The 23,029-nt window shown below is 29.9% G+C and overlaps 1 protein-coding gene and 1 long non-coding RNA gene across 2 annotated transcripts in view; one reads left to right on the forward strand and one right to left on the reverse strand.

Moving 5' to 3' along the window:
• The window catches only part of LOC122851995 (unconventional myosin-XVIIIa), a 144,966-nt gene that overhangs the window by 109,031 nt on the left and 12,906 nt on the right, over positions 1-23,029 (reverse strand). Inside the window, 3 exon segments of the mRNA XM_044151540.1 lie at positions 9,983-10,117; positions 20,619-21,086; positions 21,367-21,897. Of these exon segments, the coding sequence (XP_044007475.1) occupies positions 9,983-10,117; positions 20,619-21,086; positions 21,367-21,897 (1,134 nt within the window).
• Positions 13,153-13,761, forward strand: LOC122851998. Its single transcript, XR_006373784.1, has 3 exons — positions 13,153-13,246; positions 13,330-13,413; positions 13,483-13,761. It is a non-coding gene; the product is annotated as an uncharacterized LOC122851998 (long non-coding RNA).

Here is a 23,029-nt window from a genome sequence, read left to right on the forward strand (position 1 = left end):
AATTATATTTCTGTTTTTCTGTATTTTTTTGATAACTCCACCTTCTTTTACAGTTATCACAACACTAGTACAGCTGTAATTGAGTTGCTGATGAATAACAATCAATAAATCAATCGATGCAAACGACAACTATTCTTGTTTACCTGGGATAGGCATAAAGAAAAGATTTTTTAATTTCTTCATTTTCAATTTAAAATAGGCTATTTTGGAGTTACACCACATATTTGAGTCCTCTTAAAGAAAAAATTTGTCAGCTGTACCTGATTAATAATCAAAAAAAACTTTTGTCAAATAAGCCCTGGTAGAAATATTTCTCCGACTTTTCTCCAACTTTCTTCCGCCATTTCTCCACCTCTTTACGAAAATGACCCATAGTTGGAGAAATGGCAGACAAATTTCTCCAACCTTTTTCCAGCCAAAAATTTACTCTATTTTTTTCCGATTTTTCTCCAACTTTTTTCCGCCATTTCTTCAACCTGAAATTTATTCCAACTTTTTTCCAACCTACTTCAACCAAAAATTTACTCCAACTTTTTTTCAACTTCTTTCCAACTTTTCTCCAACCATGGGTCATTTTCGTAAAAAGGTAGAGAAAGTTGGAAAAAAGGCGGAGAAAGTTGGAAAAAGTTGGAGAAATATTTCTACCAGGGCGTGCATACGAAATCTGTTTCCTAATAATTTGACGTTTCTATTGAAAAATTATTTATTCGTATTTGATACAATATCGAGTCTTAGATGAAAGTATTGTCGATTATTTTGAATGGATATATCATGAAATTATATTAAGTCTTAGCTGTCTGTCAACCTGATCTTGGAATTGTGAAGAAAACCGCCGCGTTAAAGTTTGTTTGTGTAATAAGGATAAAACGTGATCTTTTTTTATTTCGATTTTATTTTTCAAACACAGGCAGCTTTAATTCTCCTAAATTATTTATCATCGTTTGTTTGAATTTTTTATTTTTTTTTTGTTAAATTGAATAGAAATTTAGTATATACAGTAGTACTAAGCTAACGTAAAGAACAACTTTAACGAGTTAGTTTTTTACAAAAATTATATTTTTGATTTTGTATATTATTTTTCAAATACTGTCAAAAATTTATGCGTTAAATCTCAAAACTGTATTAAAAGTTAATAATAAATTGTCAAATTAGCAAAATAAATTCATGGAATTAATTGTGCAACAATAAATATATCTCAGGTGGTATTAAGAGAAATTGTATAAAATCAATGTACCTACACGGATAGATTTTTTCTTTTTTTTTTACTGAATAAACACCGCGATTTTTACTATGGCCCACAGAAATTTGGAAACGTGGGGGAAATGTATCAGAATTTGATATGGGCCATAGCAATTTTTCTCGATGAGCGCCACCTAACGGCAATTTGGACTTTTAGCTTTGTACCGTAGTAATTTTTGAAATAGCCATATGAAAAATGTACGAAGCCAATACTAAATATTGAAAATTGACGATGCAAATTTTGAAAAAGTGAATATTATTATTTAATAAGGCGAACAGTAAATTTTGCAATAGTTATAAATTTTTTTACCCTGCACCGTGCTCTCTCCCCCCTTTATGGAGAGCGGGGCGGGGCACAGTGCAGCGTAAATAGATAGTAATTATAATAGAATAGAAATCAAATAAATGCACAGATAACTTTTAGGCAATAGTTTAATAACAGCAACAGCAATGATAATAATAATCATATTTTTACATGAACTTATTTTGACAAAACTTGACCTCAAAACTTGCAAAGAATAGATTAAAAAAAAAAAACTGCAAGTTAAAAAAGTTACATAGGTATATCATTAAGTTTTTTTTTTTTTATCAAAATTTCACTTATAAATTAAAATAAATTTACTTTTTAAATCCCATGAAAACTTCAATGGAAGTATAACACTACTGACTTTGAATAAAACACATTAAACATTTCGCCATTGAAATTTATTATACCACGTCTGTGCACGTCTGACAGAAAGTGTCGATTATCGACAAAGGCAGACAACAAAAAAACATCTGGATCTTCCGATGCGCAGATTAACTGACGCGCAGTTATTTGATTTTTTTTTTTACTATGGCCCATTTCAATTTTCACTGAACACATTGGAATATTGACTTTTAAATACTGCAGTCGATAACAACGATCATCGCGACAAGTAGCAAATAAAAAATTGCTATGGTGCATTGTAATTTTTAAATAAAGACATTTGAATTTTTTCAACATAACTATTGTAAAAAATACATTATGCACAGCAAGTTGAATGATGTGATCAAGCAAAAATTAGAAACTTATAAAAATTACTATGGTACATTGTAGTATTTGAAAAGATGCATTATAATTTTCTCAACTTGAATTTGTAAAGATCTCATGTTGCGTTGCAGTTTTTATTTTATACAAAGTAAAAAATCGAAATCTTAAACATTGCTACTACTATGTTGCATGGTGAGATTTACGATGTACAATAGTACATTTCATTATATTTTATTTGTATTTTCGATAAAAAAAAACAGAATTATTTGTTTATTTCAAAAATAACTTTAAATTATCTATAATACTTATTATTATGTTTATACATGTTTCTCAACTTGGCTATTTCTTGACCTAACTCGGGATTCGAACCCGGGTTTCTGGATTTGAACTCCGATGGTTTACCGAAATAGCCATTCAGGTATAAAACAGTAGAAGAATCGAAAATGTCTATATATATTTATTCCCTTTTATTCTCTTCTTCTTTCATGCTAACATAGTGAAACTAACTACAGACCTAATAACTTTTAACATTTTGTATATAGTAACAACTACGAGTTGCATAGCACATTTTAAAGGTTTCCATAGTACGGTTCATTTTCCATATGTACCCTCACGGTCATGGTTAATTTAAACACACAATATAGTAAAAAGTAACAAGTCTATGGTTGTTCGTATCATTGGTATAGTGAAGACTATCTATTGAACAAGTAAAGTCTACTAAAACCATAATAAAAACCGTAATAAAAACCATAATAAAAACCGGTTTCACCTCAGCAGAGTAGTTTTTACTATGTTACTATCGTAACATTTAAAATGTACATCGTAAAAAAAATTATAAAAAATAATATGTTAAACCATATTTCCGAAAACGTCCCTCAGTACTATAGTAACATAGTGAAACTAATTATTTTTTTTTTACAGTGTAGTATACATCAAAACGGTACCATCTTCTACCGATAGAGGAATTTCATGATATTGATAAATTAGTATCAAGAAGCACGGTAGTGCCTCGCGTCAAGTATGAGAAAAAAAAAACCCTCCAATTCCTTGGGAATTTTTTCAAAAATATGATTGATCAAATAAAAATATTTTGTCTTCTATCATCCCATTAAATCAATATTTTATCAACCTTTTTGATAAAAAAAAAAACAGATTTTTTAGATGTATTTGAAATACTATTTTTGACTTGTTCATCTTTTTGTGATACACATAATTCATCAAACTTTTGATAAGGAAAGAAAGGTTTGAAATAAGCTACACATATTCTTGAATGGAGATAATTTCTTAAACAGAGAAAAATAATCTTAAAAAAACATAGAATCTTTTCCATTCTGTGTCATGCGTAAAAATCTAAAAAAAATAACTTGCTTCAAATGCCAAAATATAAATTGAACACAATATATCTTGGATTGAATTAAACATGATTATATTACCGATCGATGAAAAAAGAATCCTTTACGGGAACAAAACAAAGTCTCTGCGAATAAAATTAACTCTTTAATCGAGTCAAGCCTGTAAATATTAAAACTTTTATGTTTTTAAATTAAAGGTCAACTATTCTATTTTCGAAATGGCAGTAATACTGTTGTGAAAAAATAAATTTTTCCTTTAACTCATAATTTTGTTCAGACAGAAGAATTTAATGTTGTTTTGGTCACATAATTTCTTCATTTGAGATTTTTTTCTTAAATTAAACGTTTCCAAAAATGCTTGTTGAAAGTAAATTGTCGTAATTTAAAGAACTTTTGTTATAACAAATAAAAATTTCTCGAATTGAGAAAAAAATGGATACAATTAAAACAAAACTCTATCTTGGTAATCTATTATAGTTTCCTTTCGATATGAAGATGTTGTTTTTCAAGAATAAAATCAAAATGTAAAGGAACCAAAGAAATTTTTATTGAACTGATTTACTTGTAAGGGATAGATGATTACATCCAAAGCCGAGAACAGAATTTCTCGATAGGACAAGCTTTTTCGTACATGTTTTTGTATTGCATTTTGGAATACACACTCAACCTTTCTATCAAAACACTTTTGTTTAAATTCAGTAAGTTTTCTCCAATCAAGAAAATACAGTCTCCACATAAAGTGGATATGTAAATTCCGGACTGTCATATTTTTTTAATGAATTTAAACTATTCATGTTTTTGAGGACTGAAATCTTTCTTCAAAAATACACATCTTTTTTTCACGGATGTTTTTGTTCAGAATAAAATACTGAATGTTGTTTCGGTCAAAAAGTTTCTTCATTTGATTTTTTTCTTTAATTGAACGTTTCCAGAAATTTTAGTTAAAAGTAAATTGACGTGATTTAAATCACTTTCGTTATAACAAATAAGAATTTCTTGAATTAAGAAAAAAATAGATACACTTGAGAAATAACTATATTTTGAGAATCTAGTATCGTTTCTTTTTGATATAAAGATTTTATCTTACAAAATTAAAATGTAAAGGGACCAAGATATTCTTATTCAACTAATTTGTTTATAAGGAATAGCTGATTTTATCCAAACTCAAGAACGAAATTTGTCGATAGAAAAAGTCTTTGGGTAGATGTTTTTGTAATGCATTTTAAAATATAAACTCAACCTTTTTATTAAAGCGCTTATGTTAAAATTCAGTCAGTTTTCTACGATTAAGAAAATACAGTCTCAATATAAAGTGGATATGTGAATTCCGGACAGTCATATTTTTCAATTAAATTTAAACTTATTACGTTGTTGAAGACAAAAATCTTCCTTCAAGAATACAAATCTTTTTTTCACGAATTTTTTTGTTTAGAATAGAATACTTAATGTTGTTTTGGTTGACAAATTTTTTCATTTGAGATTTTTTTATTCAACAAAACTAATTCCATTCAAACCTGAGCTCGGAATTTGTCGATTGAGGAAGCTTTCTAATTCATGTTTTTGTATTAAATTTCAAAATAAACACGTCATCGTTCGACAGGAGCACTCTTGTTTAATTATAAAAAATTTTCTTCATTCCAGAAAATCCAGTTTCAACATGAAACATATAAATAAATTTTAGACTGTCATATTTTTTAGTTGCAATTACGATATTCTACTTTAAATCGCGGAAATCTCGCTAAAAAAGGATGAAATAATCTTTTACGCAACTTTATCTTACGATAAAAAAATAAATGTTGTTGTAAAGGAAAAGATGTAGCTGAGGAAAAGATGAAGCTAAGGAAAAGATAGAGCTAAGAAATTACAGTTGCTAAAAAAATGTGTTTTCAGCAATATTATTTTCTTAAAACATAATTCTTTGGCAACATTAATTTCTTAGCTCTATCTTTTCCTTAGCTACTGCTTTTTCTTCGACATTGATATTTTTAAAAAATAAAATTACATGAATATTCTTTATTAAATAAATAAAAATGTTCAAGAAAAAGCAGTAGCTAAGAAAAAAATGTAGCTAAGGAATTAAGGTTGCCAAAAAATTGTATTTTCAGCAACATTATCTCCTTAAAACATAATTTTTTGGCAACATCAATTCCTTAGCTACATCTTTTCCTTAGCTACTGCTTTTCCTTGGACATTTTTATTTTTTAAAACTAAAATTAGATGAATGTTCTTTATTGAATAAATAAAAATGTCCAAGAAAAACCAGTAGCTGAGGAAAAGATGTAACTAATTTAAGAAAATCATGATTTCATTCATACTTATATTCACATCTCTGAATTTTCCAATAAATGATTACTAAGATAATTTTCTTACAATAAGATTCCATCTTTTCTTAATATACTCATTTTTTCTTCATTCGAGATTATAATTATTTCTGCAGAACTTTCATGAGTTGTTTTAAAACCTTTATTTTTGCTATTGAGCATTAAATTATTCTGATTACACGACATAATTTTTCAAAGTTATTTATCCCTGGCTCCATTGAATTTATTTATTTATTCTTTCGATCAATGTTTGATATGATTGAGAGATTAATTCTCTATTTAAAAACAAATTAAATCGTATGTCAACAATAATTGTTGTGACTAAAGTGAATTTTTATTATTTGAGCTTTTTAGCAGTCTTTCCGAAACAAACTCATCTGTTTTAACCGATAATAATTTCCGGACGAAAAAGACAAAATTGCTTCTATAAAAGAATGTTTTTTCGTTAATCGACATTTTGACAGCACTAGTAAAGCTGATTATTTACAGAACTGAAATTTAAATTATTAAAATTAAAACACACTTATTTATATGAAAATATTAATCTTCTGAATTTGATAGAGATTGTTCTTGAAAGCCTTAATTTTTCAATATTTTAAAAACTTTTGTAGAATGGTTCAATACATATTTTTCTCAAATTGAGAAAAACTGATGCGAATTGAAGAACTATAAGATTCCATCGTTTATTTCTTTTCTCTTTTTTGATAGTAAAAATTTGAGACTTTAACTTCATTTAAAAAACAAATTATGCCACATTCACTGAACTAGTTGATCTTATATCAACAAAATATAACAAAATTGTTAATACATGTTTATCAAATAATATGTCAATAGACAATAATGAGACATTCACGAATCATTGAATAGTTTGTCGAAAAAAAAAAAATAATAATGAAACATTCATATCAAGTGAATTTAAAAGTGCATTATCAACACCATCAGTTAGGAAATTATTAATTTCTAATGCTACTTATGATACTGATTTGCCCAATCATTTAAGCTATGCATTGTAACAACAGATTCAGACTCATATTATTATTTAGAAGAAAATCAAAACGGTATTCATTTACTATATAAAGGAATTGAGGTTGCCAAAGAATTATGTTTCAAGGAAATAATTCCTTAGTCACATTAATTCCTTCGCTACATCTTTTCCTTAGCTACTGCTTTTTCTTGGACATTTGTATTTCAAAAAAATAAATTTACATGTATTTTATTTATAAAATAAATAAAAAAGTAGCTAAGGAATTGAGGTTGCCAAAGAATTATGTTTCAAAGAAATAATTCCTTAGTCACATTAATTCCTTAGCTACATCTTTTCCTTAGCTACTGCTTTTCCTTGGACATTTTTTATTTATTTTTTTAAAATACAAATGTCCAAGAAAAAGCAGTAGTTAAGGAAAAGATGTAGCTAAGGAATTGAGGTTGCCAAAGAATTATGTTTCAAGGAAATAATTCCTTAGTCACATTAATTCCTTAGCTATTCATATTCCTTAAAAAATCTAGCTAAGTAAAATAATGTAGATATTGATTGTTTGGCTACTATTACAGCTAAGTAAAAAATTTAGCTAAGTAAAATAATAATAATGTAGATATTGATTGTTTGGCTGCAACTACAGCTAAGTAAAAAATCTAGCTAAGTAAAATAATGTCGATATCTAAGTTTTTTTTTGTAAAATTTGATTTTTTTTTCTAAGTCCGTTATTTTGAACTTGGCAAAACTAGACAAAACTAGTCAAAAAATAAAAATGACAACAGACGGTCATGGAGATCAGTATGGACGATAAGTCACGTCCCTCACCGCGGGGGCCACAGCACTGAATTCGGATATTCCTGACTTAAACTGGGTCGATAGTAACTGGGTAACTCTCGGTCAGGTACAGCCGTCATTGGCCGTCATTGCTTTACTGAAAGCAACTATACGGTGATTGGCTAAAATTAGAACATTGACCCAAAAAATTATTCATTGTAATAAACGGATTGAATTCATGCTTCACTCTACCTATTCATTATGAATTTTTTGTTCTAACAGCCGTATCTATGATACCTGGAAGAATTTTACATACTTACCCTTGTGGAAATATTTGTCCGCCTTTTGTCCATTTTTTTCCGAAAATGACCCATAGTGGAAATGAAAATTACTAAAATTTTCTCCAACTATTCTTTACCCTTTCTCTAACTTTTTTCCACCATTTCTCTAACTTTTCAACATCTTTTTTGTAACTTTTTTCCACCATTTGTCTGATCGTTTTGCCAACTTTTTTAATTTTCAGTTTAAAAAAAAAAATTACTAATTATCGATTGTTCCATTACTCCTTACCGTTTTGATTGGTAACTGTCCACAGATAAGCCAGGTGAAAAATCGATAATTTAGACAGCTCATAATTACTTAATTTTTTGTTTAATACTTTCAATTTTATTATATTAATTTAATTTTAAAATCTCTACTAAATTAATTGGTATCTGACGAAGATATTAATTTTTGAAAATTAAAAAAAAACACAAATTATAAGAGACGTTAAAAATAGTAGGCGAACTAGGTTACTTTTTTCAATGTATTTTAAATATAAAAAAAAACCTTTTGAAAAAATTATTAAAAATGAAATTGAATTGTCGAGTAATACGGGGGCTGAGCGGTATGGGAATTACAGAGTGGCGCGAGAATAATAGAGTGGTGAGGAGTTTGACAGTCAGCTTGGAGTTTATATTAGAAAAGGAAAACTATAGAGAAAAAAAAGAGAAAAAACTCCCCACCACTCTATTATTTTCATGCCCCTCTGTAACCCTCATAACGCTCAGCCCCCGCATTGCTCTGCAATTCAAATTTGATAATTTAATTTTTAATAATTTTATTGGCCTAGCGGGCGGGAATCGCCCGTTTGTCGCCCTTAATTTGTGTCGCCCTACACATTGCGGGCGACAATCGGGTGTTTCCCGCCCGCTCGGCTAAAAAATAGTATGAGTTACGCGGGCGCAATGTGAGTGATCGTCTCTCACATTGCGCCCTTGATACACAATATACTATTTTAACCTCTTTTACAATTTTTTTTTTGGTAGGGAATTTTTTTTTTATATTTAAAATACATTTAAAAAAAATAACCTAGCTCGCCTTCTATTTTTAACGTATTTATAATTTGTGTTTTATTCAATTTTCAAAAATTAATATCTCCGCTGGGTACCAATTAATTTAGTAGGGGTTTTAAAATTAAATTAATAATAAAAAAAATAAAATAAAATAAAAATTAAGGAATTATGAGCTGTCTAAATTATCGATTTTTCACCTGGCTCACCTGTGGACGGTTACCAATCAAAACGGTAGGGAGTAGGTGCAACGTGTTCTGGGTCTCAAGGACTACCATTAAACGAATATTTGGCCAACTAGGTTCTGTCTAGTTTTTTGCCCTCGCCCCACCGACTATATACTATTCACAATATTATCAATTTTGTCCGTCTGATGACGCTACTTTTGGGGCTCTTCTCTATCGATATTTAGGGATTCACACATTATTTCAGCCTCAAATAATGTGTGCATTTCTTGATCGACACACTAAATCCTACTATGTCAGAACCATCATCTTTATAATCAGAAATTGGTACGGATTGTGGTGTTTTTCTCAATAGGGTAACGAAAACTGAAAAGGTAATTGAGTGTCCTGTTTCGCTTTCATTAAAGAAAAAAACCTTTTCTTTATTTTATTATTCGACAAGTTTCCAAGTTGAATTTTGATTAGGAAAACCGGACCCAGCTAGCTCTAGGTATTCTGCATCCAATTCGAATCAGAAAAGAGTTATCTAAAACCAAATGTGGTTAACCTTAGCCAAACTTGACCAAATCGAGGGGTTGACTTTGGAAAAAATGAACTGTAAGTCAAGGCCTGCTCGGATCTAGGTACCACTCGGATACATCACCACGGATACACAAAGTATTCAATTCGCAAATAATAACAAATGAATTAACAAATTATCGCAATGCACAAATACTTGCGAGCAGTGCTAATGTAGTTTTTTTTTTGGTACCCCACGGCCATTTAAAAAATAGAACTTAATATGTGATTTACCGTATGGTGATTAAATCTCATACTCCCAGAACGTCTTAAAGTCCCCCAACGGATGTTTGCATCGGTGAGTTCAATTTGGTCACCATCTGCACCGCCACGTCGTGATAATTCTGAAAGTTCAGCAACTGGTTGCACCTGCAATTTTAAACAAAAAATTTGAACTTTAAGTCGACCTATATTCACCTGAACAGCACCATAAACTTTGAGCTAGAGGTAATTTTTCCGAACTATATTATCGGATATTAAAAATTATATGACTTTTTGGAGCCGGATGTGATAGATAAGATAATACTCAAGTTGTCAATGCTCAAAATAAAATAAATGATTTTCAAGGTCATAACATTGAGAATGGGAATGTAAATATTGTTTAAGATTCCGAAAATAAAAATAAAGTAAATTTTGTTGATAATAATCAAAATATAAAAGTACTGAATATTTCGAAAAATAATGATCAGCAAAATGAAATATATGTTGTTGTTAATAATCATGTGGATGACTCACTTGGTAATCACAGTCAGTCAAATGTTGAAATAGATATTGTAAATAAATCAAATGACTTAATGACAATAAATAATTAAAATAATGTAAATCCTGATATTGATAAAAAAAAATTGAAAGACGATGAAAATGTTAATCATCACATTTACATTCGAAATAAATGAAAATATTGATTGAAATCATCTAATTAGCAGTGATAAAAACGAATTAGATGGTCAATGTGATATTATAAATAAATTAAATGAGAATAAATTTGACAATGTCAATAAAAGATTTGGTAATTTAATCAAGAAGCACGATAGTGCCTCGCGTCAAGTATGAGAAAAAAAAAAAAAAAAAGTGGGGGAAACAAGATAACTACCGTGCCTATATATAATCGGCATAGAGCTAACCCTCACCCTCTAATTCCTTGGGAATTTATTTAAAATATGATTGAGATCAGATAAAAATTTTTTTCCTTTTGATCTTCCTATAAATCGATATCAAACGTTTTAATAATAAAAAAACAGATTTTTTAGATGTATACTTTTTTTTAAAACTTCAAAATCAATTTCAGAAATTGCGTTTTTCTTGAAATTTCTTCAAGAAGTATTCATAGTAAGTATTCAGTATTCAATATCGCATCGATGGCGCGAATTTAATAATGATACTTTAAGCTATGTTTTCTAGTCACATGTTGTTATTGTTTATTTTTCTTTCCATCAAGTTTAATGAGTCTTTGTTTTTACATTATATGTAAAATTCTTTTATTTACGGAAGGATTTATTTTTGAATATCTAAATCAGCTGCATCTGTCTATCCTATTATAAAAAGAAGAAAAGTAACGGCGGTTCTTTCAGTTGTGATTGGTTGTTTTTTTTCCTAGATATTCTTTCTCTCTCTCTCGATTATCTTTATTTTATTTATTTTTTTTTTCTTTCTCTATATTTAGAGTGACTCTATGGCAACGGTTACCAACTGATTTCTTTCTTTTTAAATGAAATAGTTGTTTTTTTTACAGGTTGTAACCGTTGTCAAGGAGTTTGTTGTATGTTGTAACAAACATTAACAAGAAAATTTTCGTCAGTCGTAAAGTCAGCTGAGTCGTATCATATTGAGTCGTGAATAATCGTGATTCGTGAAGCTTATTTTATATTTTAATAATTTCAATTATTATTATATGAATTTGAATATTATTTTAATAATATTTATTGATAATATGATTTATTTAAATATAATATATATTATTTTATTATTTAAATTATAAATAATAATAGTGATTATAATTATTTAATAAATGGCTGATATACAAAATACATCAACCGCAGAAATGACTGCGTTTGAGGATGATGAGAAAGGAATGTAAAATATAAAATAATAAAACTTAAAAAAAAAATAAAATAATAAAACACTAACAAAATAAATAATGTTTTTTTGCTGACTTTTTATTTGACAGAAACGTTACAGGTTCTGTAATATCTGTAATCTATGACTGACATAATATCCATTGAAAAAAAGCTATATCATGTCCTCAGATTTGTGTTATCAAATAAAGATGGTACTAAAATTCGTTGTATTTTATGGGGAACCATAATGTGTCAAAAATGGAAAGATCAAATAAAATTAAATTTAATTGTGGAATTATTGGGAGGAAGCATTCGGCTAGGTATACCACGTTTTCGTGATCCTGAATGTTTGGATGTGGACTTTCATATTCAATCTCACACAGATATCATTTTTCATGGGTTTCATAATCCAGAATTAAATGTTTGTCGTGTACCATTCTACTCATTGCTTGAAGAAACTGATGTCATTGATAAAAATTGCTTTCAATTGATTTTTAGGATTGTTTTATCAATTAATTTGTTGATTATTTTTTTTTTCAGAAATAGTAGGCTTCATGAGAAGCAAATTTTGTGTTGTTCAAACTGATCAAAGCACATACGAGCAAGCTCAGGTCTGTGATGGATTTTACAGACTTGCTGTCCATGTGACTAATTATGTTGAAAATCCAATATTTGTGGTGCTCCTATCTCAATGAGAGGAAAAATGATACACGTGCACTTCCAATTGATCAACATGGCTGACATTATTATTCGTAATGATATTGAACAAATGGATACTAATGCATTGGATTTATCATTCCATCCTATTTCACGTAAACGTCCACGTTTACCAGTTGTATCAAATGTACCAACACAATTTGTATCAGTTGTATCAAATATACAAGCACCAACACCATTTGTACCAGTTGTATCAAATGTATCACCAGCACCAACAACATTTCAATCACAAAATGGTTTGACTAATATATAAAAATCAATTTTGTATGTTAATTTCATTATTTATATAATTGTTAATAGAAATTAAAACATCAAATGTACAAGCACCAACAACAGCTGTACCAATTCCATCAGTTGTACAAACGTCAACACAAGTTGTACCAGGGGTTCTATTCTTGGCCCCGCATTGCAGGAGTTATTGCGAGTCCCGCAATAACGATTCGCCGACAAGAAATGTTAGTCGCGATAGAAAAACATGAAGGCGCTTGTTGTTGCTTTCATGTAAATTCTACCTTATTTTTGCATTTGCAAACGACTATGGCAGCTTCACATGAAAGCAACAACAAGCGCCTTCATATTTTTCTATCGCGACAAACATTTCTTGTCGACGAATCGTTATTGCGGGACCCGCAATAACTCCCGCAATACGGAACCAAAGATAGCACTTCAGTTGTACCATTTGTATCGAATGTACCAGCACCAACACCAATTAAATTACAAAATAGTAAGTTTTGTCACACATATTAAATTAACGAACAATTGTATATATAAATAAATATATATCATCATTTTTTAATTTGGTTATAGTAGCCATTAAAAAAGGACAAAAAAAATGCTTTAAACGGAAACAAAAACATGCAGAACATTTGATATCAGCACCAGCAACAAATTGTAAGTATAAATGTTCTTTTGTTGGATTGAATTATGGTGTATTAATTTTTATTCTTTTTTTTTTTTTAGCACATAAACGTGCACGTACAAATGTTGAACCATTTGTTATTGAAGATGAAAATGGTGATGAATGTGATGACAGTGCAATTTCTATTAGTGATGAGTCGGTTGGATGTGAAAGTGATGGGTCAATTGATGATAAAAATGATTATTTAATCAAAAATGATGTGTCTAAACAAGCAGCAGCATTGCCAATTAAATCATCATCAGACATTGATAAAAGAAAAAAATGAAATGAATTATCAAAAATAATATGTTGATCATAATATTTATTAATAATATTTTGATAAAAAATTGAGGATTAAAATTAAGCATCAGCTAATATTATCATGTGTCACATAAGATTAGTCGGTATATGGCAAATGTACTTCTTTTTGATTGAAATTGATTCAATTAAATTGATTGATTACTAATTTATTTATTTATGGTATTACATAAATTGTGATATTACTTATATTAGAAATAAAAAATAAATAAAAAAAAATATGATTATTTCAGGTTTCTTTTACATTCTTGATTGTGAATTATTTCATTTGTTTAATTGATTTAAGTCTAGCTAGGCATACATTGAGGTTTATGGTCATGTTGATAAATATGATTCATTTGAACGTGACAGATATCTATCTATACTGTTATGTTTACAGCTTGCACTGAGTGAAAGAATATTGCGCGTCGCGCAGTGTCATGCGCAAAAATTATATATATATACTTAATTCAAGCACTCCACTTTACATCCACGTAACTATCTAGCGGATAAATTAACTGAGGGAAAAAAGAAATTTTTAAAATCGCTGCTATCTGAATAACACGATGCTTATTGTCATAGTAACTAATGCTTTTCAAATGTTATATTGAGTCTGTCAATAAATAAAACATATAAAATTGAAAAAAAAATAATAAATAATAAATAATAATCACTTTTGTGGTTACATGAACAACGTGCCAAGTTATATAAATTTTTGTATTGACTTCACTGTTAATTAACATCAGCATAGTATCAATTATTTAATTACCAAGTAAGGTAGTTTGAATTGATATGTTCCCTTATTTATCGTTTTTTTCTTTATATTCAGTCACTTTCCTATATTTTTCTACATATTTACTAATATTTTCCCATATTTATCATTTTTTTTTTTATATTCAGTGACTGTTCTATATTTTTCTTTATATTTTCCATATATATCGTATTGGTTAAGATTAAGGGGCTTAGAAAATTTTTAGGGGGGGTTTCTACCATGGTTGGGGGGGGGGGGGGTCCAGAAGAAAAGCGAAAACAATAGGAAATTAAAATTCCCTAAAAAGAAAAAATTATTTGGTGAAGTACTTGCATTTGTATATGCCGTCGAGTATCAAAAACGTGGACTTCCTCATATTCATTTATTAGTTACTTTGAAACATGGCGATAAAACGCTTACTCCTGAAAAAGTTGATAAGTACATTTACGCAGAAATTCCTGATTCAAATATTTATCCTATACTTCATAATATAGTTATAAAGAATATGATTCATGGTCCCTGTGGTGATTGGTGCAAAAATGAAAAGGGCTCTTTTTGCTCTAAAAAATTTCCAAAATTATCTCAAAACAAGACAACAATGAAAATGGTTATCCCACTTGTTGTCGTAGAAATACTGGAGATTTTCTTTTGTCTAACGGATCAACAACAGATAATCAATATGTCGTTCCATATAAACCTATATTATTGAAAACTTTCAATTGTCATGTTAATGTTGAAGTTGTTACAAGTATCAGGAGACCCGGTAGGGTCTCGCCTCAATTTCAGAACGAAAAAAATATATAGAACGAACGCGAACTCTCTACCGGGTATAAGTATTTTAAGTTTGTGCTCTGTGAGGTCATAATTTCTAATTTATCAATTTGCAGTCTAACTATTGGCCGAAAAAAAAAAATAAAAATAGTTTTATTATATATATCGATGACCCTCTTTCTAATAAGCCTACTTTCGATTTTTTCCAATAACTAATAAAAAAGATATCAACATCAGTAAAAGCCGAAAACAAAAACTTACTAAAAAATAAATTTCTCAGCTAAATGTCCTCGTTGCCCCCACTCTCGAGACGTTTCATGTCGTATATACGGATATGTGCATGTATGCATAGTTATCGATTTTTTTCTTGTCCATGTGTGTGCTTGTTCTTTTTTTTTTTTTAATTCTCCCTTAGCTACATATAAGTATATATATATATATTATATACATGTTTCAATTTTCGATTTATTTATATATGCAAGAAGATTTGTTATTTTTTATATATAATTAATGCCGTTATTATTTTATCGTTCACGGTTAAATGAAAATATGTAGAAAAATTGTACAGGTGCGTGAACCTGGCCTGCATAAGTCCTAGAAAAATTATCTAGAATATACTCATTAGAAGCGTTTTAATTTGTACCATTTTGCACCGCAATTGTTTTGATTTGTACCTTAAAATTAAAGAGTGGAGAAAGGGTTAAAACCGATTTTTTTTCTAGATGACTCAGGGGGAAAAAAAATTGCTACAGTCGCAAAATAATTTGTACTAAAGCCCTGAATTTGTACTTCAAAAATAACAACAAAAAAAAAAATTATTTACTCCAAAACGTTAATTAAGAATTGAATATCTGCTTTAATTATTGAGGTACACATTCCATTCTAGTTCACGTTCTACTCTTTAAAATAAAAAATAAATTATTAAATTAAGCCCTGAAAGAAATATTTCTCCGCCATTACTCCGGCTTTCTTCGGCATTACTCCGTTTTTGGCCCATTTCCGGAGAAATTACTTCGGCATGAGATTAATGTCGGAAAAATTAATCTGCCACGATTTTTTTGCCGGAAAAATTTCTCCGCCATCAATCTCTTGCCGGAATAATTTCTCCGCCATCAACCTCATGCTAGAGTAATTTCTCCGGAAATAAGCCAAAAACGGAGAAATGCCAGAGTAATGCTGGAGTAATATTTCTACCAGGGGGAGCAGAATTTGTACCTCAATAATTAAAGCAGATATTCAATTGTTAATTAACATTTTTGAGTAAATAATTTTTTTTTGTTATTTTTAAGATACTAATTCCTTGCTTAGTGGTACAAATTAGTACAAATTATTACAAAGTGGTACAAATCAAGACGCTTCTGATGAGTATTCTAGATAATTTTTCTAGGACTTATGCAGGCCAGGTTCACGCACCTGAATTGTACGAATATAATTCTTTATATTCTCTCTCACGAATTTTCATAAATTATTATTAATTAAACAAAATGAGTGAAATACAAACAAAACATAAATTTACAATTGATGTCCCTGGAGGCCTCAATTTTAGATGAGCTGTTTATTTTTTTATCATAGCTTTAATAATCAGTGGATAGCAAAATTTTTAAAGTAAAGTTGAATAATTTTGCTGGATAAAAATTAGGCGCTTTTTCACAATAACGCTTGCGATACATGTTACTAATATTATAATAAAAAGCGCCTAATTTTTTTTTTTTTTTTTTTTTTATCCAGCAAATTATTCAACTTTATACTTTAAAATTTTGCTATTTTTTTTTATATTTCACTTCTTTTGATTATTAAAGCTATGATAAAAAAATTAACAGCTCATCTAAAATTGAGGCTTCCAGGGACACCAATTGTAAATTTATGTTTTGTTTGTATCAAGTCAGTAAAATATCTTTATAAATATATTTACAAGGGTCACGATAAAGCTGCTGCTCAAATAACAAATAATAACAACAATGATAATAATAATAATAATAATAATAATACCATTGATCATGATGAAATTAAGTATCATATAGACTCGAGATATGTTAGTCCAGTTGAAGCATGCGATAGCATATATGGAAGACCACTTCAAAACAAAAGTCATTCAATTATACGACTGCCTGTTCATTTACCAAACGAGCAAAGCATTACTATTAGTGATGAAGCAAGTGAAGAAGCTATACGTGATGCATTGAATACACAAACTATGTTGATGGATTACTTTAATCTAAACCAACGCGATCCAATAGCAAATCAATTCACTTACTCAGAAATTCCGTTACACTACGTATTTAAAAAACGAACAGGGAGAAACGCAACTTCATAGGAAACTCGAAAAAAACATTTTGATGTAATTGTACGAATGTATTCAATTAGTCCGAGTCAAGTTGAACTATTTCACCTCAGATTATTATTAATAACAGTCAAAGGGGCCACAAGCTACCAAAATATTCGAACAGTTAATGGTATCATACATGATACTCACAGTGCATGTCTGGCGTTGGGATTAATCGAAGATGATGCTGAGTGGGAGCGAGCAATCACTGAAGGTGAAATATGGATGATGGCTGGCCAATTAAGACGTCTTTTTGTAAGCATTTTGATTCATGGTCATCCAGTTAAACCATAAAATCTTTGGGAAAAATTTAAAGATGCTATGTCTGACGATTTCCAGAAAAATTACAATTTAAATCAATCACATGCAATAAATCACTTATTATCTCGTGAAAATTCGAATATGAACAATTTCCCTACTATGCCATTGATAACTAATTTTGAAATTTTTGATAGACAGTTATACAATGATGGAATGTCGACAATTTATCATGAACGGATTGGACAGGAACAATATACAAAATTATATCTAAAACAAAAAGCAATAGTAGATAAAATCTTAAATATTGCTTTGTTCAACGAAACAAGAGATATTGTTGATTCATGTCTTTAGATTGATGGGCCAGGTGGCTCTGCGAAAACGTTTGTTTATACAACGATCATTTATTAAAAAGTAAAGGTAAGAAATTAGCTATGATGGCTTTTACAGGGATTGCAGCTGTATTGCTTCCTGAAGGAAAAACTATTCATAGAACATTTGGAATGCCAGTTCCATTATTTGCTGATTCAACGTCAAGTATAAAATATCTAAAGAAGCCAAGGATTTACTTGAAATAGATTTAACTTTGTGTGATGAAGCTCCAATGGCACCAAGGCACTGCTTGGAATTTGCTGACCGACTTTATCGTGATCTAACTAAAATTGATGTACCATTTGGTGGAAAAATAGTGATATTAGGTGGGGATTTTCGTCAATTGTTACCTGTCAAAAAAAATGCAACTCGCAGTGAATTTGTCTAAAATTTAGTTATTTATGGAAAAATTTTACAACTTATTCATTAACTGAAAATATGCGAGCATTACCAGAAGAAACCGAATGTGTAAAATATCTTTTAAATGTTGGGAACGGATCGTTAAATGATAATAATGACTGTTTTCCGGTTCCAGAGCAATGTCTAGCCCCAAAAAATGATGACATAGTAAAGCCAATGTTTAAAGATTTAATCGAAAATCATAGATATACAGACTTAGCAAAAATCGCGGTCAGCTAGAAATATTGATGTTAATGATATAAATAAAGAAGTTGTTGAATTACTTGATAAAAGTACAGAAAAAATATATATGTACTGGAATAGACAGTACGGAAAATTGTGATAACGGATATTGATGATGCAATTTTACTTGAATATTTAAATTCTTTGAATCCTCCAGGCTTTCCACCATATCAACTTAATTTGAGAAAAAAATTGTATTGTAATGCTTCTACGTAATCTGAGTACAAACGAAGGTTTATGCAATGGAACAAGATTACAAATATGAGATCTTGCAAACAATCTTATTCGGTATCGAATCTTGACAGGTGATAAAGCAGGGAATATCATGTTCTTACATCGTATTACACTGTACTGTGAAAATATTTATCCTTTTACGTTCAAACGTCGACAATTTCCAATAAAATCTGCATTTGCGATGACTATAAATAAAAGTCAAGGACAAACTTTTGATAAAGTTGGTCTTGATCTACGTAAAGATGTTTTTAATCATGGACAAATATATGTTGCATTTTCAAGAATAATATCATGGAAATCACTTCGTATATTTTTAGGTAATCAACGTCAGAGTAATATTGTTAAAAACTATGTGTATAAAGGAATTATTCTTGAATAAATAAATTAATTAATTCATATGGTTTATCATTTTAATTTGGTTTGGTTTAATATATTTAATAATATTTTATCTGTTCTAAAAATTGAAAGTGGATACACGGCTTAAAAGTGGTAGGTATGGAGGCGCGCCATGTTCTCTAGTAGATCAAAAAAGCTTATGAATACTATTTTTGACTTGTTTATCTTTTTGTAATGGTTGTTGCACAACTATTTTGTAAGTTTAAGTAATAAATCTAAATAATAATAAAATGTCAGATAAAGTGAATAATATCGAAAACAATGATGCCCAAGACATCATTATCAACGAATTTTTTGATGATATAATTGATTTATCGCATGTTAAATTTGATGACAATGAAAGATGGTTGCTGTCAGTGAGTGACAAAACATCATCATCAAGTGTCGAAGATCTTCGAACTTGGTTAAGAAAAGATTTATCAGTAAGTTCATTTGATGATTTGCCAAATGATACAACAAAAACAATTGATACAAGATCTTTTACGAGACTGAAAAAAATGGAAGAATGAATTTGGAATCAACAATGGAAATAACATCACCTACAAATAATAATGTTTGGAAAGTAAATTATCAACAAGAATCATTAATAAAAATAAATTATGAAAATGATAATAAAAATTAAAAAGACAAAAAATATATACCAGCAATGTTGAGACCATCATTGTCATCATCAGATAGTCAAGGAAATCTTGATGCATTTTTAAATATGTCACAATCAAATGGTATTAATTCCTTTATCAATTTAACACCTGATTTTACACGATGCAACAATTATGAACACATCAAGACAAGCAAATTTCTCAACTTTATACTTCAAAAATTTTCCATCGTAAATTTATGTATTGTTTTTATTTTACTCATTTGGTTTAACTAATAATAATTTTTTAAGAAAATTATATTTGTATAATTCTGCTCTTTTAATTCAACCGTTAATACTATGATGACATAATATAATTATTAATTATATACAATAAATTGCTTATCTTCGTGCATATGAATGAATCAAACATTGAAACATACCCAGCTAACCACAAATTTCCGGTTTGCATTTGTGTTGAAAATATTTTTACGTAAAATTAAACAAAAGGAAACAAACCCTAAAGTCCAAATTTGAAGAACTCAATAATATGTCTAAGAAACGCTGATATATTTACCATGACTATTACACTGTTTGCAGATCCTTTAATAAGATCAATGATTTCTTCTCTCGTTTTGTCATTAACATTGATCCCGTTAACTTCAATCAGTCGATCACCAGGCAAGAGACCTGTGTCATTATTATTTTGAACAATTGCTCCGGGCTCAGCGAATATAACCGGTTTCGTTCGTGATATGCCATCATCACTGTGTTCGACAGTAACAGCCCTTCGTAATGAAAAACCAAAATCATTTCTCGGTGGTGGTTGTCGATGGATTGTTAATGTTCTGGGTGCTGGTAGTGTCAACGGGATGATTTTTGGTAATATCAACCCAACGGATTGGTCTCCAAAGGATGCTGAGGATCTCCACCGACAGAAACCTTGTGATTCACCAACAGGTGACAAACTAAATGGTGGTGTTGCGAAACTTGAGTTCGTTGAATCTGTTAATGAATCTACTGATGGGCTGGCACTTTTTGCTATCTAGGAGTAAATGAGTATAGCTGTACCATTAATATGTTCAAAATATTACGGAAAACCAATGGAAAAGTTTAAAATAAAATATGTGTTTTTATAGTCTTTTTGAAAGAAAAGGGGTTTTATGTTGTGATGGAATCTTAAAAAGAAAACTGGTACTTATCAAATCTAAAAAAAAAAACGGTGAGGATTAAGTTAGTAAAAAACGGTCAAAACGATTAGATAAAAAAACATTATTAAAAAGAATTTGTTTTAGTATAAAATATATACCAAGAATATACTTTACCAAGTCATGTAGATGTCGATCATGATGTTGCTTATGTACGCTTCGTTCTATTAAGTAAGATGATGCATTTTCTTCCTCGCTACAAAATTCATCTTTACTTAGATTTTGTGTACTCTGATAATCTATAACTTCATTTTGCAGTGTGTTTCTAACCAGTAGCGTACTTGGATGATTGTTTTCCCTATCATTCCCATTTTTGACGGTAGATAGATTTTCGCTGACGGTTGCTACGTTCGAAGAATTGAGTCTTGGTCCTTTTAAGATACCACGTTTTGGTGGTTTTGGCGGAGTAGGTGATATTAAATTATCAAAATGATTTGTTAACGATGTTGATGACGCTTCAGATGAATCACTCTGTGTGAAAGCATCGAAATTGTGTGTCCAACTTGTACTAGCTTCATTAGAGTTTGAACTGTTAAGAATGTCACGATCAAGCTGAGCGAAAAATGATGCACTATAATCGGCTGTAATTCCACTTGGCAATTTTTCTTTCTCTTTGCGACGACCACGAATTTTTAATGAACGACGTACCTGAAAAATATAATAAAGCAAACGTCATTTATCTCTAAAGTTCTGAAAATTATGACGCTGAAGCTTGCGTCCCATCTAGCGACCGAACCCTGAAAACTCAAGAATCCATAGGGTGTTATGGAATGACAGACAAGGTACATAAAATACAATTTACCAAAGTAAGTTTTTAGCTTTCCCCTACTGTTCCTTAAAAACATTTGATGCCGTGTCCTCTTCTCCCAAACTATTTTTGGTAAATTTTGCTTTAGACGGCTGACCGCTGAAATATAATAAAACTGGAAGCTGAACAAAAGTGTCGCCGAGAGAGAAACGAAATTGGTGAATTCTCGTCCTAGTCAGTACAGTCACGTCAACTAAAATTAGTTGAGACCACTGAAATACAGTTGAGCTTGCCAATGTTAATTTCAACTGTAAGCTCAACTGTACAGTGTAACTTTTAAGACATGTAGCACTAGTTTGTTTTGACGTTGACTGTACAAGATTTTATGTGCGCGTGCGTGAGTGAGAGGGAAATTCACCAATCGGTGCTTTCTATTGTGTATTTGATTTTTTTTCCCTTTAATGCACATGCCCATAATATGCAAACATTAGGAAAGAGCAGTGGCGTAGAACGAATAATTCTTGAAAAATAAGAATTGACATATAGCTGATCCAGCCCCTCATGTGCTACGCTGTTGCAAACTGACTTTTTGCTGACAGCGCATTCAACTGTGAATGCGCGAAAATAAATAGGGTAAAAAATAAATACACAAAAGAAAGCACTTAATATATTACTATCTCTGGCGACACTCCGATGCATTGGCTAATCATAGGAGTTCAGCTTCCAATTCTAATATGACTGACGCAACTAATCATTCAATTTTAATGTAGTTTCAAACCTCCCTACCAGGGCCTCAGCACTTTGTGTGTTTCTGAGACGGCTTGTTTTCCAGTCTAGATCCTCCCGATTCCCCAGACAAGGTCTAGTTATGTTGCAATCATATGATAATCCCATTTCTTTTCTACAGTATCGGTCTCAGATATGTTTTACCAGCTCAATGGCAGATTTCTTCAAATAAATTGAAACAATATACACAAAATGATTTATTAATTTTAGTATCAATTAATGATTAAATTAGAGTTGATTGTAATT

This window comes from Aphidius gifuensis, linkage group LG3 (assembly GCF_014905175.1).
Source record: "Aphidius gifuensis isolate YNYX2018 linkage group LG3, ASM1490517v1, whole genome shotgun sequence".
In the NCBI taxonomy this organism is placed as follows: domain Eukaryota; kingdom Metazoa; phylum Arthropoda; class Insecta; order Hymenoptera; family Braconidae; genus Aphidius; species Aphidius gifuensis.